This window comes from Echiichthys vipera (assembly GCF_963691815.1).
Source record: "Echiichthys vipera genome assembly, chromosome: 3".
NCBI lineage: Eukaryota > Metazoa > Chordata > Actinopteri > Perciformes > Trachinidae > Echiichthys > Echiichthys vipera.
The window spans coordinates 17871425-17888211 of record NC_139828.1 but is presented as its reverse complement, the minus strand read 5'-3'; the positions used below and the strand labels follow the sequence as shown (position 1 = coordinate 17888211).

The 16787-nt window shown below is 39.4% G+C and overlaps 1 protein-coding gene across 1 annotated transcript; it reads left to right on the top strand.

Annotated features, from left to right (window-relative positions):
* Window positions 1-4863: 4863 nt before the first annotated feature.
* Window positions 4864-8120, top strand: srek1ip1 (SREK1-interacting protein 1). Its single transcript, XM_083911108.1, has 5 exons — window positions 4864-4981; window positions 5375-5422; window positions 5637-5783; window positions 6790-6865; window positions 7073-8120. The coding sequence occupies exons 1-5, from the start codon at window positions 4969-4971 to the stop codon at window positions 7302-7304; spliced, it is 516 nt and encodes a 171-aa protein (XP_083767234.1). The 5' UTR covers window positions 4864-4968; the 3' UTR covers window positions 7305-8120.
* The last annotated feature ends 8667 nt before the right edge of the window (window positions 8121-16787 follow it).

The window sequence follows — 16787 nt, the reverse complement described above, 5'->3', positions numbered from 1 at the left end:
ATTGAATTCTGGTACATGTACAGGGTGTTCCATGTCACAGTACTGATGAATCTCTGAACAATCAGTGGCCTGCAGTCTTCTGAATTTACCTTTAAGAACTGGAACTTCGTCTGAGATGGTACTAAAAAAGTACCAGGCACCAGTTACTATATACTTTTTCTCACAGAAAACCACAGAAGAGCGAGACAAGTAGAGTCGAGTCGAGCCCCACTATGTAGTGGGAAATTAGTCAATTGATGTAGATGAGTGAACACAAAAGGTTTCAACATCTTGGTCATAAAACCCTGTTTTTTTCTGTGGGAAAATGTCCCTGATACCTAAACATCCTGCTGCCACCCAGCCCAAATCTCCAGATGCTTGTTGGGTTAACATGCAAGTCGGTGACAACAACATTCAGGCTGGGAAAAAGGTTCAAGGCACCACTAGAGTACTTTGTGTGAGGCCACTGTTTGAAGCTGTGTCTTTGACGTGTGTTTGTGGCAAACAGATGAATAAATGACAATGAATGCAAGCTAAAGCTGTCAAACAAGGACACGCATTATAAATCGAACTGACTGTGGAGGATCCCAGTGGAGTACAGATTGTTTCAATTGTTTTTTTCAACTTTTCTCATGAACACATTACCAACATTTTATTAAAATGAAATGAATGAATGAAATGAAATGAAAAAATAGAGTGAAAATTGAATTGAATTTCCCCATTGAGGGACAAATAAAGGAATTCTTCTTCTTCTTCTTCTTCTTCTTCTTCTTCTTCTTCTTCTTCTTCTTCTTCTTCTTCTTCTTCTTCTTCTTCTTCTTCTTCTTCTTCTTCTTCTTCTTCTTCTAAAACCATTTACCATTGAGCTGACCTTTGTGTGTAAGGGCCATGGTTATTTCACAAATCCCATCAAAGAAAAAAACTCCAACCATCATCAAGATTTCTGCACATTTACACATTAGTCATTTTGTTGATTGTATTTAAACATTTTTAAGTTGAGTTTCTTGTTCAACAACATCAGTGTCTCATCTCCGTAGTTGTGTAACTGAGTAAGGGCTTGTTGTCCCAGAGGAAGAGTTTCTGTCCGTCAGGCTCATGCAGTAACTAGTGTTACTGGAAATGTTTTGGATGCGCAACTTTAAAATCCAACTTCAGTCAAGACAAATTCCCAGAAACTAGATGGAAGTATCTCATTCTCAATTGTCTCCCCCAATCAAATTTTAAAAAGTTGAGTTTGGTTTGTTGCACCATGGTTTCAAAAAAACAACAACCCCTATTTCAATTGTTTAGTGACTCTCAGAGGCTACAGAGAAAAAGAGGAAGTCTTTGCACGACAAATATAAGAGCTTTAATTAGTCCACAAAACCTGACCTGAGCATGAATATGGCAGCAGTTTTAGGCCCAAGCCCAATAAAAAAAACTGCATTTCTACTGAAAACATTTCAACTGAAACAAATTTAAAATTAAAAAACACCTGGAAATCTGATTCAGGACTTGGCCTATATAAATAATGTTTCAATGTGTTTAGCAAACTCTTAGATACATGGTCAGAAATGTTCTAGCAAATACAGGATTGATTCTTACTGGAGATTTATTGGCATTCATACTCTGTTACTGCCAAACAACTTGCTGCTACTTCACTCCCTCAAGAGAGGCCCAGCTACCATTCAATAAAATCCCGACTGTCCAGGGCCTCCACGATGGTGAAACAAGCTCCCTACTGACATCAGGACAGCAGAATCCTACATAACATAAAAACTCATCAGTGCAGACTGCATCTTGGTCCATGAATCAATTAAAAAGACCTCTCTATCTCTTGAATCTATCCTCATGGTTTAATACATTTATTGGAAGTTAATATGGATAAAAACAACAAAAATAAATGAATTCAGTGTAATGTAATGTAATTAAGGACTTTACATTTACACAAATCTCCTTTGTTTTTATTGTTTTTTCATGAAATACGACCTTAGCAGAAGGCAAAGCGAAAGACAGACAATGTGAAGTGGGGCTCAGGTAAGGAATAAAGAAAAATATCAGTAGCATAGCAACTGAGGAATGTTTTACCACAGTGTTATCTTTGTCAGGGAGCTTTTTTATGATCTGTGCAGAAATTTAGACAAGATTGTGAACCAGACTGTCAGCAGCTTCCAATAAGGCTGTCCTTAAAGGCCTAATTTATTTTTACTGTGATCATATTAATTTAAATAGTGTGAAATACAGATGTAAAATCATTAATTTGTGGGTTTTCTTGTTGAAAGTAATTCTAAATATAAGCCTGGGACTTGGATCCCTGAGCAAGATTAGCAGGTTGTCCAGTTAACTTTGGTTTGCTCACTTCAAATCAGAGGATCAGAGAGATTAAAATGTGTAAAAAATGTTATGAATCAGTCCATAAGAAGAATTGACTCATTATTTCTTTATAAATTAAAAAAGTGTTGTTTACAACTAACTGAATTATAAGTGTTACAACTAGGTCAGTAAAATCACTTCATAAAAATAACTGCTTATCCAGAGTTGGAGTTATCGAAGCACGGTAACCGAAAGAGAGATTGTCAAAGATGAACTCCGATCCATGTGCTTCTCTGTCATATATCTGCTTTTTTGGTACCCTTAATTTACAATTGGATGACAGACTAAGACATGCAATGCAATAATGCTTTGAAGATGAATGAGTTCAAGCATTGTTTTTAAGAGGAATGGTCATATTAAACAGAGACATGTGTGAGTGAAAGCACTACTTGTAAAAAGGCATCTGGAATAACAATTTCAGATTACTCTGAGACGGACTAATTTAAAGTAAATGTACTGTAATATGATATATACAGTAAATGAATTGCCAGCGGACTGGTGGTATTTCTTGTAGACAGACCAATGACTTATGTAATTCTAAATTGTATTAACTGGTGAGTGTCTGTTATGCAGTTTTCTGTCTTGGATTTGAACCTCACATTCCTGGACACACATGTGGTATTGTGTCATTTTACTCTGCTTTAATTCTCTATACTGCCACAGCAGCTGCAGCTTTCCACTCAACTAATAGTAAATAAATTGTTCGCAGGCAGCAAGCAGGTTGTCTCTCGGGGTCTTGCTGCTAAATGTTCTTTGCACCTTCCAGTGGCGAAAAAGTGAATTTAACCTTTCTCTACAGCATTGAAGTCTGTTTAAAAAGAGTTTAAAAAACTAGTTGAATTCCTGCACTAGTCTCTCTAGTTTCAGCTGCACAGGTTTCTAACAACCTTTCTAACCCACTCTTTGTTTTAATCTCTCACCTGAGGCAATAAACTGACACAGAGATAAAGCACCCTCCTTTTGAACTGTATCTTAGCTTTGTTAAATAATCTATTTCTTAACAGTTAGATATGAGTAAGTCTGTTTGAAAAGCCCAGAGAAAAGCTTTGCATAAGCTGGATAGTGCTGATAAATTTCCAGATGAGACAGTGTTTCACTGTAAGAATATGTAAAAGGGAAACCGTACAATTGCTGTGTTTTGACCGAAAGACACAATCACTACTACAATATAACTAATATAACAGCCATAACAACTTCAATGTATCTGTCTCAAGGGATTCAAATTTTAGGACATTCCATAATTGTGCAAGCGATGATTGGTCAGGCAGAGGAAGCACCAATCATAATGGATAAGAGAGAAGAGAGTATTGTCATGTGTTTAAGCAAGAGGTGACTACAAGACCAACAAGGTGAGGTGCAGTGATCAAAGTCCTTTGGCTGAGTGGGACTTCAGAGCTGTGAAGCAACTTATCATGAGGCATCATCTGATTAGGTACCACCAACTGTTAAAATGTCAGTTTATAATGTAAATAATGTGAATTACAGTATTAAATTTGGCAGAATGGTCACTGAGGCAGATGGCATAATCAAAAGAGTGTGTGTGTGTGTGTGTGTATGTGTGTGTGTGTGTGTGTGTGTGTGTGTGTGTGTGTGTGTGTGTGTGTGTGTGTGTGTGTGTGTGTGTGTGTGTGTGTGTGTGTGTGTGTGTGTGTGTGTGTGTGTGTGTGTGTGTGTGCGTGTGCGTGTGCGTGTGCGTGTGCGTGTGTCACACACTCACAGACATAATGATGAGAGCATGTCTGGCGGCTCTGCATCTGCTGATATTTCCCATCTGCCAGTCTGGCTGCCTTCAATCAACGTCTGACAAAAACCACAACTGGCTTTACTGGGAAAGCAATCACGCATGGGGCATTGTCTCTGAAGATTCCTTGGCATATTTTAATAGAGTAACATTATGGATGGAATTATTCAGGATATTAATTTATTTTATATTGTACATGTGTTTATTTTATCACTGGGCCTATATTTGAACTTGTATTGGATTCAGATGTCTTACTTGCATGGTTAATTATGTATACATATTTAATGAGCATTGTTGTAGAGAACCTGAGATTTTCTAAGATTTTCATTGCCAATGACACACTGACACAGCAATAAAGAACCTGAAGTTGAACTAAACAAGGATCTGGGCAATTCTCAGGAGGAACAAATCAATTTTCATTTGTTCTCAGCATTGGGAATACACCAACAAGTAATACAAGTTAGTTAAACCGTATACCGGATAAGGGCAGATATTCAAAACTGTGGCTTTCAGGCATAGTGTGATTTAGTTGTTGACTGATGTTTTTTCAGCACTTAAAAGCTGGCTTAAAATGTATTTGCTGTTTTTGGAGGAACAAATACTGAAATCAAAGTCATTATTAAGCGAAGACTGAATGGAAGAAGGAGGATGGGAAAGAGGAGGGTGGAACCATGGAACAGTGCAATACAGCCTACTGCTCCAAACTCCAGTCCAGGAGGTGGCGGTAATGCGCCAACAATTTGCTTCACAAGCCACAAAGACCGGAACCCGGAACCGCTTAGTTTGGAGACCAATGTTTTTGACCGACGTTATTTTGAGTGAAGACCCCGGAAGAGTCGTTGGATTTGGCGGATTCGCGCTCTTAACAGGTTTTCGGCTTTATTGTGGAAAGCACAATGGCTGCCCCAGGTCGGTATGATATTTTATTTTCACGTAGGCCTATATAAGTTTACATTTATTTATTATATTTATGACTCATGGAGTTTACTAGGGGAATCCAATGGCTTTTATAGTAACGGTATGGTTTAACAAAGTTGCGCTAACCTTAACGTTAGCCTAACCGACCAAACAAGGTTTTAATAAGCTGCCATGCAATGATTTACGTTATCTTCCAAATTACACGAGGAACTGTTCAACATACTTAATATATACTTACAAAAATATAAACAAAATATACTTTGTAGCTGCAGTAGCTAATGCATTTTATTATTATCATTATTATTTTGACTTAATGTTATTGAACAATTATGCGTGCATGTATAACGTTACAGTAACTCACTTCAAACACTTATTATCTCTCAGGTCCTAATAAGGACAACATCAGAGCTGGGTGCAAGAAATGTGGATATCGTAAGTAAAGCTTTCACACACAAGCCCCAACGCAAGTTAAAGGATGGGTATTTCATGTGTAACATTATGTAATATAATATATGTATGTATACATGTGGGCTTGTTAAATTGAGCAATAATTACTGAACACAAATGTATATTTCCTTTTTAGCAGATGGAAGTTTGCCGTGTCAAAGTTTTTCATCCATTCTCTGTTTGACGTTCATTTTTTCAGCCGGCCATTTAACCTTTGAGTGCCGAAACTTTGTCAGAGTTGACCCCCAGAAAGACATCGTTCTGGATGTAAGCAGCACCAGCAGTGAGGAGAGTGAAGATGACACACCTGGAACTCAACGAAATGAGAAGCTAGGACGAAGCAGAGGTATAAAATTATCATCTTAAGCTTTTTTTTCCGTCATTACACTGAGGCTGGCTGGTTCACCTTAACTTTAATTAGTAGATAGCAAGCAAGACATGATCACTTGGCATGAGGATTTGTAGCATTTATTCCGCAACAAATAAACTGAATACACACTGCACTGCTGCATTCACAATGTTACTGCTAAGTAACTTCATACTGTGTGTGTGTGTCTGTGTGTCCATGTGCGTCCGTCTGTGTGTGTGTGTGTGTGTGTGTGTCCAAGACAGAGGGGGGACAGCTGGACAGCGCAGGCAAAAATGACAGCAAAACCTATCTCAGCATATATTTTTTTGGTCTCTCAGGTTATGCACACAAATACACACTGAGTTATTCCTTAAAGGAGTTCGCTGGAATGTCACTGTGCTCTGGCGAGGCACTGACTGACTGGATATTTCCCGAGTCACAGTGCTTCATTCACTGTCACTTATCAAGATTATGTTACTGCATTGCCTATTTCACACAAAGTGTTTTCAGAAACATATTTCAGTGTACTGTGTAGCTGTAAAATGAGAACGTTTGGGATCAAGTTAAACCAAAACCAAGCACTGGCTGACCGGCCAGACAAACTTTCTCATGAGTGCTGTTACATGATACAGTGTTTGCTCTTAAGTTTGTAACTCTTGGGCAGAGTTAGACAACACCAGACTTTCATTTGGGAAAATATGGTAAATCAATGAGTGGACAGTTAGTGGGGATGGGATGTTCTCCTTTAACGCAGCCTTATTTTGTCATTTAGGCTAAGCTGGGTGTTTCATAGTGTTTCTTCAAAAGGTAAATTCGGTCAAGCTCATCAGACAGATTTTGAGGATTGCACATAGATGAGCGGCAGCAGTAGACCCAGAAGTGCAAGTGACGGATGTCTAATTTTTGCTAGTTTTAGAGTTCTTCAGATTTTACACATGTTGTGCTACTTGACTTTTTACTTTGATCAGCATACCCTGACTGTTATGTCTACAAATCTGTGTAGGTTCCCATGATGATAGCAATGATAGAAAAGAGAGACGCAAACAGAAGAAAGGCAGCGACAGGAAGTCAAGAAAGAGGTACTTTTTTTTTTTTAATGGTTTTGTACGTTTATTGTATGTTTATTGTAGAGGAGTATTATTCTAAAACTCAGATACCAGTAAAAATCAATATTTCAAGCAACAAAGTAAAACGGGGTTCAGATATCTAAGATGTGTTTGCCTTAATTGCTCATTTAACATATTTATGACATTTCAGTGAGTCCATGTTTTTTCTCTACTGTACAGATCCAACTCGTCGAGTGATGAGAACACAAAGAAGAAAAAGAAACGCAGCAAGTCCTCCTCTGAGGAAGAGGAGGGGAGGAAGAAAAAGAAAGTGAAAAGCCAGAAGAAGAAAAGTAAAAAGAACAAAAGGGAACACGGGACGCATCAGAAGAGGAGACAGAAGAAGAGGAAAGAAGAATCCTCATCATCATCCTCTTCCTCAAGCTCCAATGAATCCTCAGACAGTGACTGAAACAACTGACCTGTGTGTGTAGGTCCTTTATATTTATTCTCCAGTCCGTGGAAAGTTACAGACATTTTGGGAATAAGGCAGCTTATCTTGTTCCATACATGTCCATTACTGAGGCAAGGATTCAAATGATTAATTGGTGTAAAAAAAAACGCAGAATGCATAGCACACTGCAGATAACAGTTTTATACCATCATGCATATTACAATAATGTGTTTAGGGTTCTCTGAAGCATTTTGAGGCTTTTAATCCAATCAAGAAATGTAGTTCAGGGAAAAGCAATGAGTCTCCGGGTGCTGTTCTTTTTTTATTTTTTTTGAATACACTTTGTTGCTTCAATACTTCTTTTAAATTGTACCCCAACACTTTTTTTAAAAGGACAAATGTGAATGCTAAACCTGATTGAACTGTAACAATTATTAATACTTATGGCTCATGTATCAGCCAGTATTGACAATAATCAGTCCATTGCAGTTGACCTACTGCCTCATATCTGTAGACAAAAATAGTTGTGATCTTTAAGTTAATAATTGCTTAAATTTGTACTGTACTTTTGCCTGGATGACCTAATAATACAACAAAACTCTGAAGGTTCCTGGTAAAGCAATGTGGCTTCTGTTTATATGATTATTGTCAAAGAATGACTTATCATTTAACCTCCCACATCTTGTATTGTTGAAAATCATCAGGACATTTCAAAAGTTAATTCCAAAAACACTGATGTGTGTAGATTCTGGGAACTGTCATTAACTGAGCCTTTATATACAGCTTTGTTTATTTCCTATGCACAATGTACCATTGCTTCAGTTCTTTTTGGTCCTCCCCATTAAGTGTTCTTTTATTGTAATAAAATATATATTTGTAACTCTACTGTCTCATTGTATCTGTCTTTAAATTTATTTAAAAATGATTTACTATGACATAAATACAATGTGACATGGCAGAAAATAGTCATAAAAGTCCTCATTATGGTGTCAGAGATATTTGCTGAAATCTTAAATTGGAATAGAGCAGATATAATTATTTCCTGTAGAGGGCAGCAACATGCCTTAAATGAGAGCAGCAGGACAATTAAAAAAAAAAATCTAAGAATCATAAATGACAGGAGAATGAGTTGCTGAGTCAAATATACATCAGCTGCTATCGTATGCAGCAGAAAACATTTAATCTGAATGTATCCTGTCTCTCGTGTCAAATGCTTTCTTGTCCATTTAAATGTTGGTGTTAGTGCAGATTATGGGTTTCACACTAACACAAACAGAAAGAAAGACAGAGTTACAGGAGTTTTGCAAAACTTCCTCACACTTGTTTGAATTGCCAAATAATGAGAAGACAGAAGCTGCCGAGTATATCATCTCCTCACAGAGGAGAGCCAATCCACGAACACATGGCAAAGATACTTAATGACACATGCATAAACATGTCAAAAAAACACTCAATCATATTTAGATGCAGAACACAAACAATTTATAAACACATCCTTTTCAATTAAGTCAAAGGGCTTTTTGACTACAGTATACACCGTTTTCAGAGTGTCAGCACTGGGGAGATGCAAGGCTATAAAGGCAGAGCAGGTCAGGGGGAACCAGGGAGGACAAACCATCAACAGGAGGCTGGGGCTGGACCATCTCCTCTGCGGGCACAACTGCTTGTAGCCAGTGGTGGGGGTGATAATAAATACATTTACTTAAGTACTGTACTGAAGTCCCTGTACTTTACTTGAGTATCTCCATTTTATGCTTCTTTACTCTACTCCGTTACATTTCGTAGGGAAATAATGTACTTTTTACTCCACTACATTTATTTGACCCTTGTTAGAAGTTACAGCTTACATAAAAAACACATGATATGATGCAGTACTATACTTTTAATCTCTAACCAGTAAAGTATCTAAAATTAGCTCCAGATTGACTCTTACATGTATTCCTAAGTGATAAAAAACAAAAACATGGTGATCATTCTGTAAAAAAACTTTGAAAGGAGCCATTCTGCATAATGAGTACTTTTACTTTTAATGCTTTAATTTAATTTTGCTGATAATACTTACGTAATTATGAAATTCTACTTGAGTAACATTTTGAATTCAGGACTTTTACTTGAATTTTTTGACTATGGTATTTAGATCTGACAGATCTGAATACTTCTTTCATGACTGCTTGTTGCAGGTACCATGGTGGCCCACAGGCAGGCAGGCATCAATCTACATTAATAATTGCTTCCATCCTTCCAGAACCTAACAGGTATTACAAACCAAGGATCTTTGGAAGTCCTTGTGTTTTGTTCGATCTGGGCTGCGTGACAGATGTTTACAATAGCACCATTAATTTCACTTTGCCCTGGGGAAGGGGATATCTTTTTTAAACATCTGCAACAACCTGACAGCTACCTGCATGGCTGTCGATCAGAGCCTGGCATTATGACAGGTTATCTTTTTTTGAGGTCCAGAGGGCAGATTCACCAAATTTGTCAAAGAAACATCAACATTCAAGCCCCTCCTGACAGCTCACAGACACAGTCAAGTAGTCGATAAAAAAAAATCTTCCTGGAATTCACTTCACACCTTGAGTCCTCACTAAGTGACTGGCCATGTCTGAGAAAACTCCTCAAAGGAAATTGTTTTTTTGGAGAGAAGTTGTTGTTTTACAGGGAGTTATGTACTGGACTATTTCTTGGTGTTGTCATCACTGTGACGATGCCATGTAACCTTCGTCTCGTAGGTCACTGCGCCTGTATTGTAAATAAATAGTCAAATTGCTTCATATTTCATAGACGTAAAAGTGGTTTCAACCTTCTTATCTAGCTCTCGGCAAGAGGGTGAATATGTACATTTACTAAATTGTCAAAATAACTCCTTTAACATGACATGTTTTACCTTCTTTCCAGGATAAAGAACGTTACAAACAGGCAGATAGTGTGATCACTGAGCGATCAAAAAGTACTGTCAAGATTAAGATAAAAAGGTAATTCTAATTAAAAAAATGGTTTTGAATTATACATTTGTTGACTGAACATTCATTACTTTCGTCCTGAAATACCAGTACTATTAAACGCCTGCTATTTAACATATTAATGCTGTGCATATGCGTATTAATACACTTGATCAAGGCTGTAGTAAAGTGTTGGCAAAAACTTGGAGTGAGAAACTTCATAATTGTCCAGATGGTAAGAGGACAACTCGATACAGAGGAGCAAATGAGGTAGAAGGAGTGCTGCCATGTGCAGCCATACTGAGCAAACCATATGCTGTTAGGTTTTCCTGTTTTCCTCAGCTCATTGGCTTTTATTGAGCCTGTTGGGCTGTAGGAAAGCAACAAGCAAATGGGACTCCACTGAGCCATTTAAATGAAAATAAGATGGTCGAAGTAATCTTTTAGAGAGTTTAGCTGCAGTAGAATGGCGATTCAACCTCTCTGTACACATCTTTGAAGCACTGATCTCAAACTTAGGCGAATTCTTTTTTTTTACAAAATGGCTGACCAGAATGACTCGCTAGGGGTGAATGAACTCTCATTAGCATTAGGTGTGTGTTTTTCAATTTGTTTATATAACCTTAGTAGCTCAATTTCAGGCTTGTTTGGGCAGCCCGGTAGCCTCTGGTGTCTGTTTTTAACCTTTCTTGGGGATTTGAGCTCACATGCTCTTTTTTTTCCAGCAACGCCCTGCTTCACATTCACACACTTACATTCATCCAACCTGGGAGCGTCCCAGTACAACCACAGTCTCCTGCTGAAGCCAGTGCACAGCTCCAGCGGAGATACAGTTAAACGCTAGGCTCAAAGGCACCTCAGTGCTATAACTGTTGAAGGAGGATAGAGATCATTCAGCCTGGGAATTCAAACCTACAGCCTTTTGCTCCTGAGCCTCTTTCTCTTAACCTTAAGGCCACCACCACTACACAGCAAAGCATAACATATTCCCAGAAATAAAATGAAAATCCCTTATGCTGCACTTTGGTGGGAACAACCCAAGCTGAGAGATGGCGCCGGTTTTGCGTCTGTAACCACTGTTGAAATATTATTTCAGAGGCAAGCCGTCCCCGCATCTTGGAGCATGATGAGCAGAGCACTTGAAAATGCACCAGGGCCAAGGGGCAAGTTGGAGGCTATACATTTGCTAACAATTTAGTTCCTGCATCTTAGATTTCGTTCTTCCCTTCCTCTCCTGGCCCTGAAACCAGGCCTGATGTAGTACCTGACCTCTAGGATAAATAGACAGCAGGCTACATGACCCCAGCCATCAAAAACGGAGGCTGTAATAAATACTACATCGATTTACAGGAAGCATGTTCAACACTCTCCCAAAACCTGCAGGGAAAGAAAACGAGGGGGCGAACAGGGTGAGTTCACCGCTCTCTCCTTGGTTGAAAACCTTTTTTTTTTCCTGAGGTCTGTTATTACCGGCCTGGGTTCCCATTCAGAGTGGATCTAGTTCATATAAACCTTGAGGTTTTGAGGCATCTCTGGACTGACTGGGTGGCTTTCACCAGGGAATTAGCACAGGGTCGCATTGGATCACGATCAGTAGGCCCTCTACGGCTAACCTGTGTTGGACCGGCAGCCTGTGGAGGTGGTGGTGGTGAAGACAAGTTTCCTGGCTCTGGAATATGGGTCAGTCAGAACCCAGGATGCGTAGGCCTTGATCCTCTAAGTCATGCATCCTTCTGATGCTTTTCTTCTCATCTCTAAATCATTTTATTTAACCACAGTTTTCCAGATTAGTCTTGATGAGATTGGGAATCAATTCTGCTGTAAGACCCAGCGTTTCTTCCCTCTTTTTATATAGCTCGAGGAAGTTCAGTGTATTAATAGTTAGGGTTATTGATGTAATGATTTTTAAACCTCAAGGAAAAAAAAACAGTTATGTGAATAATCTTGACGTCTCTGATGTGTACATTTCTTTTTACATATTTATGCTTTAAAAATCTCCTTAGAGGATGGAGCTGAAGGTGGTGGTCGCTTTTGAACCAGCTTGATGAACCAGCTAATGTTTTGTTTAATTGCTTTTTTAAGCACCATAAACTTTCTGCTGAGTTCCCACTTCTTTCTTAAAGTACTATGTACTCGGTGGTCATCATGGCAAGGAATTCAAAACAATGCAGAGAGGGGACTTTATTTTGAAACAAAACATGTAACAGATCAGAGCAAAATCAGTTACTCACTGTGTGCCAGAAGCCAGAATATTTCCAGTGTGTTATTTCCCATAACATATTTCTAAATATTTACATGACCATAACAGTCTGAGCCTCTCCAAATGGATTTTATCTGACTTTTCTTTGATGAAATTATTTTGGCTCTGCACCTTCCATTTTTAATGGCAGCTATGGTATTCATCGTAGTACTCTAGGTGACCTTATATTATATTTTTGATTTGTTACTCACTTTGTACGAATGTATGAAAGCTTTCAACTTGAAATGCAATAACAAAACCTTCCCAGTCCAAATACACCTGTACCCATGTGCACAACATCCATCGCAAACTTGCAGCCTCGCTAACCATTTTTCATTCCTCTGTATTCCCCATCCGTCATCATCCAACATCTCCAACCATTTCTCCCTAACAGGGTCGCAGGGGGCTGGAGCCGATCCCAGCTGACATTGGGCGTGACTCTATGGAAGGGCATATAGAGACAGACAGAGACAGACAGAGACAGACACCATTCACATTCACATTCACACCTACGGGCAATTTAGGGGACACCAGAGAACCCAGAGAGAACCCATGCAGACACTGGGAGAACATGCAAACTCCACACAGATGGGCCCCAGCCTGGAATCGAACCAGGAACCCTCTTGCAGTGAGGTGACAGTGCTAACCACCACACCACCTTTATTCCCTTTTAATCCTTATCTTATATTTTATTTCCCCTTACATGGAAGCTTTAAGAAAAAAAAAGTTTGTGAAAAAGTGTCATTCAGGCTGTAGTCATGCATCTCAGCACCAAGAAGACCAAATTCATCTTGTATTTAAAACAAATGTAATTTGCATGTATTGGATGTGGTCTTTTGTAATACACGCATGGTGTTTACTTCTTCCTCCTTTTCTGACCCGATGCATCCGTCCCACCGAGGTCCAGAAGGTGGCAGGAGTGGCACTGCTGACAGTGCACCAACAGAAAATAAATAAATAAATACCACCCACCCAACAGCTTCAGCACCACAGAGCCTTTTCCTCTCTGCTCCTCGAATGACGGTAGACTTTTTACATGTCCCCAACATCAGACACATGTGGGTTTTTCAAAGACGAATGACATGGTGTCATCCCTGTGCTGGGGCACATCTGCTCACTTTTACTCTGGTTTTAGTGTTCTTTCCACTCCTCATTTATATGGAAAGTATCGTGTGCCTTTGTTCTGTTCTGTGGGGGGTTTCTGTCCCTTTGTTTGAAAGAGACATCAAACAGATCCAGCGGGGCACATGATGGCTTGAACATGATTGAGATGGTTATTTTTGTGTCCTCTTACATTGTCACTAGCATCGGCTCTAATTTTTTTCTTGTTTTCTTTTGATGGAAAACTTCATAATAAGACGAAAACCGGCACAGCTGTAGTCACATTATTTTGGACAGATGTTGACAATGTTTTCACAGTCTGTTGGTTGCTTCAAGTGATGTTGAAGGTGCTTAGTCCTAGTTTAGTATTAACTGATGGACAGTCGTTCAAATGTTTTTACAAAGAATACATCATATATATGTTCTCAGCACATCATGGTCTACTTTTACATATTGGAAAATATTAACAGAGGTTACGGTTTTCTTGACATATTCCATTCTTTTCTGGCGTGGGAGCTCACCGGAGAATCTGGAGCAGATTCAGGCAGGTTCAGTGCCCTGCTTAAAAGCACCTTCACTATCAGTTATAGGTGTGTAGAGCATGCTACTCGTTTCCCAGCTGGTACAGGGAACCAGAAACTCTCTTGTCTCAATGTTCTACCAACTTGATAATGGACATTTTGCAGATTTTAACCAGTAGCTTGTATAAGCTTGTATATATGTCAAGGCCACTTCTGCACTAAATGTATATTGCTTGAAGATGTAGTCAGTAATGCGGAGTTGTACCCCTTACATATATACACTTTTTGGGGAATTGCTGTTGACCTCATTCTTAGGTTAACAAAATGAAAATATAAAATGAAGTGAGAAATGTTATGTATACACAAATGTTTAGGATGTTGAGGGAACACATCTGAGTAAAAGCAAAGTGAGACAAGTTAGAACTTCAACTTTTAAATTCTCACCAGCAGAGTGCCCTCTGGTGGTGTTAGATGTTAGAACCCAACAGTCAGCCCAACTTAACTTTGTTACCCCGAGAATTTCTCTATAGCTCAGATAACGTTTTCTTTATTAATGGAAGAAGAATGTCATCGGTAAAAAGAAATGTAGACACATACATGATGTTAGTACTGATCTCTTTTTGCCTTTTGCAAAGTGTACACTTCATACAAACTCTCAGTGATACAAAATCATTACTGTTTCTTAAGAGCAATATTCATAAATGAAAAAAAGATATGAGCTGACCATTTACCTCAAGGTATAGCTCTCTTGTGATGTCTACATTGTGTGGAAGCGTTTAATGATCTGCTCTTTCATGACTATACCAAATTGTTTCTTCTAAAGTGCGGTATCTGGCCCATAAACTGCCAAAAGTTCCCAAGGCAAAATGAGCAGACGTCTGTGATTGTCTAGGTGGTCGGGTGTGTATGTGTTTGTAAAACTGGAAAAAAGAAAAAGAGGAGATGGCAATGCAAAGAAGAGGAGGAGGAAAGCCTATTAGGCAGTGGGAGAAAAGTAAGTCCTGTGTGGGTGTGTTTTAGCGTTTGGTTGTTTTCTAACGTTTTATTCAAAGGATAATTCAGGTCTGTGATGAGCTTAGCTTTCAATTCTAAACATCAATGCAGCTTAATATTCTAGGAATTAAGAGACATATTCTGGGCTAATCACTTATTTCCCCTTTGCAATATCACAGACAGCAGCTCTGTTGGAATATCCTTGTGGTTCACACAGAGAAAGCTGGCTTATCCTCAACTTCAGGGGTCTTCCTCTGTCAACTGTCAGAAAAGAGCACCAAAGTCAGTCTCTTTATATGGCTTTAAGGGAAAACTGGAACATACAGTTATTAATGCAAAGCCATATAAGCCCAGAACCAAGGCTGGGCCAACATTGTGGTCAGACCTGCAGTTTCCGTCCACCCTGCACCATCTACAAGCTAGTAATAGCTGATGAGAAAACAATCTTGCCACATGATCCATTTAGTAGCTGCTCTGGTGTATTCAACCATGTCACATGATCTTCCTTAGCAGGTGGAGTTTACTCAGTTGTCATGGAATGTGTTAAAGTCCTCCTCCAAACACGTTTTAAAGTATTTAAAAACTACTCTGCTATGATTAATATTTTGTTTAAGATGGTTTTCCCACATAGAAAGTTAAACAAAAAAAAACTCAGACATGCCTGGAAGCACGTCTATCCTTTCTTCCTCATTGCGAAATTCTGGAACTGGCCTCACCCAGCTCACCATCACAGCTTGTGCTCATGTATGCGCTAGGCTGACACTCTTCGGTGACTAAATAGCTCCCACCTGAGGTTGACGAGCAGGTCAAGGTCAAAGAGAGTCATGCAACAAGTCAGAGAGATTCAGCCATAGGCCTACATGTCTTCAGACAGGAGGCGACAGTGCAGCAGAGCTCCTTGGGCGCATGGCCAACTCACAGAGCCCCACAGGTTGGATGGAGTTATAGTTTTGGCGGCCTGAAGCCGGAGCCAGTCAAACAGACCCAAACTGTCAGCTCTGATGGCAGTGTGTTATCTGTCTACGTACTGACAGCTCGCACTGTGTCGAAGTCCCTGTCATCTTTTCCTCCATGTGGGCTTAAAGGTTGAGGTTGAAAGTTCATTGTTGACCTTTGAACAAGCAGCTCATAGTTGAATATCAAAATCGATACAAGCAATACAATGAATACCCTTCTCTCTATGTCTCTCTCCACCTCTCCTTAACTGTCAAACCTCCCTCTGTCCAATTCTGTCCCTATCTGCCACAACCTTTGCTTGAAGCCCCCCCCCCCCCAACCCTATAGTTGTCTATACTTGGTGCATGCTGACAGAACCCCCCTGCAGGTGGCTAAAACACATGATAACACATGATTAAAATCCAAGTGCCCTAAACACCTTTTTGCCTACCAATCTCTTCTCTCCTCTTTTTCTGCTGTCTTATCCGCGGATAAAAGCTCTTTTAAATTAAATTTTCTTTTTCTATCTTCTCTTCCCTTCTCCCCTGCTTCTATTTTCCCTAACTCCTCATCTCCTTCTCTACCTTCCCTTTCACACCTCCACCTTCCTCATATAGCTGCAACAATCTGCTCCTGCAGATTCATGCTCCACAACATCAGGAGGATACATCCATTTCTCATTCAGAAGGCAACATAATAGGTTTTGGTCCAGTCTCTTGTCATCTTCTAGACTACTGCAGCTCCCTCGGCGGTGGAAGTATCCAAATAC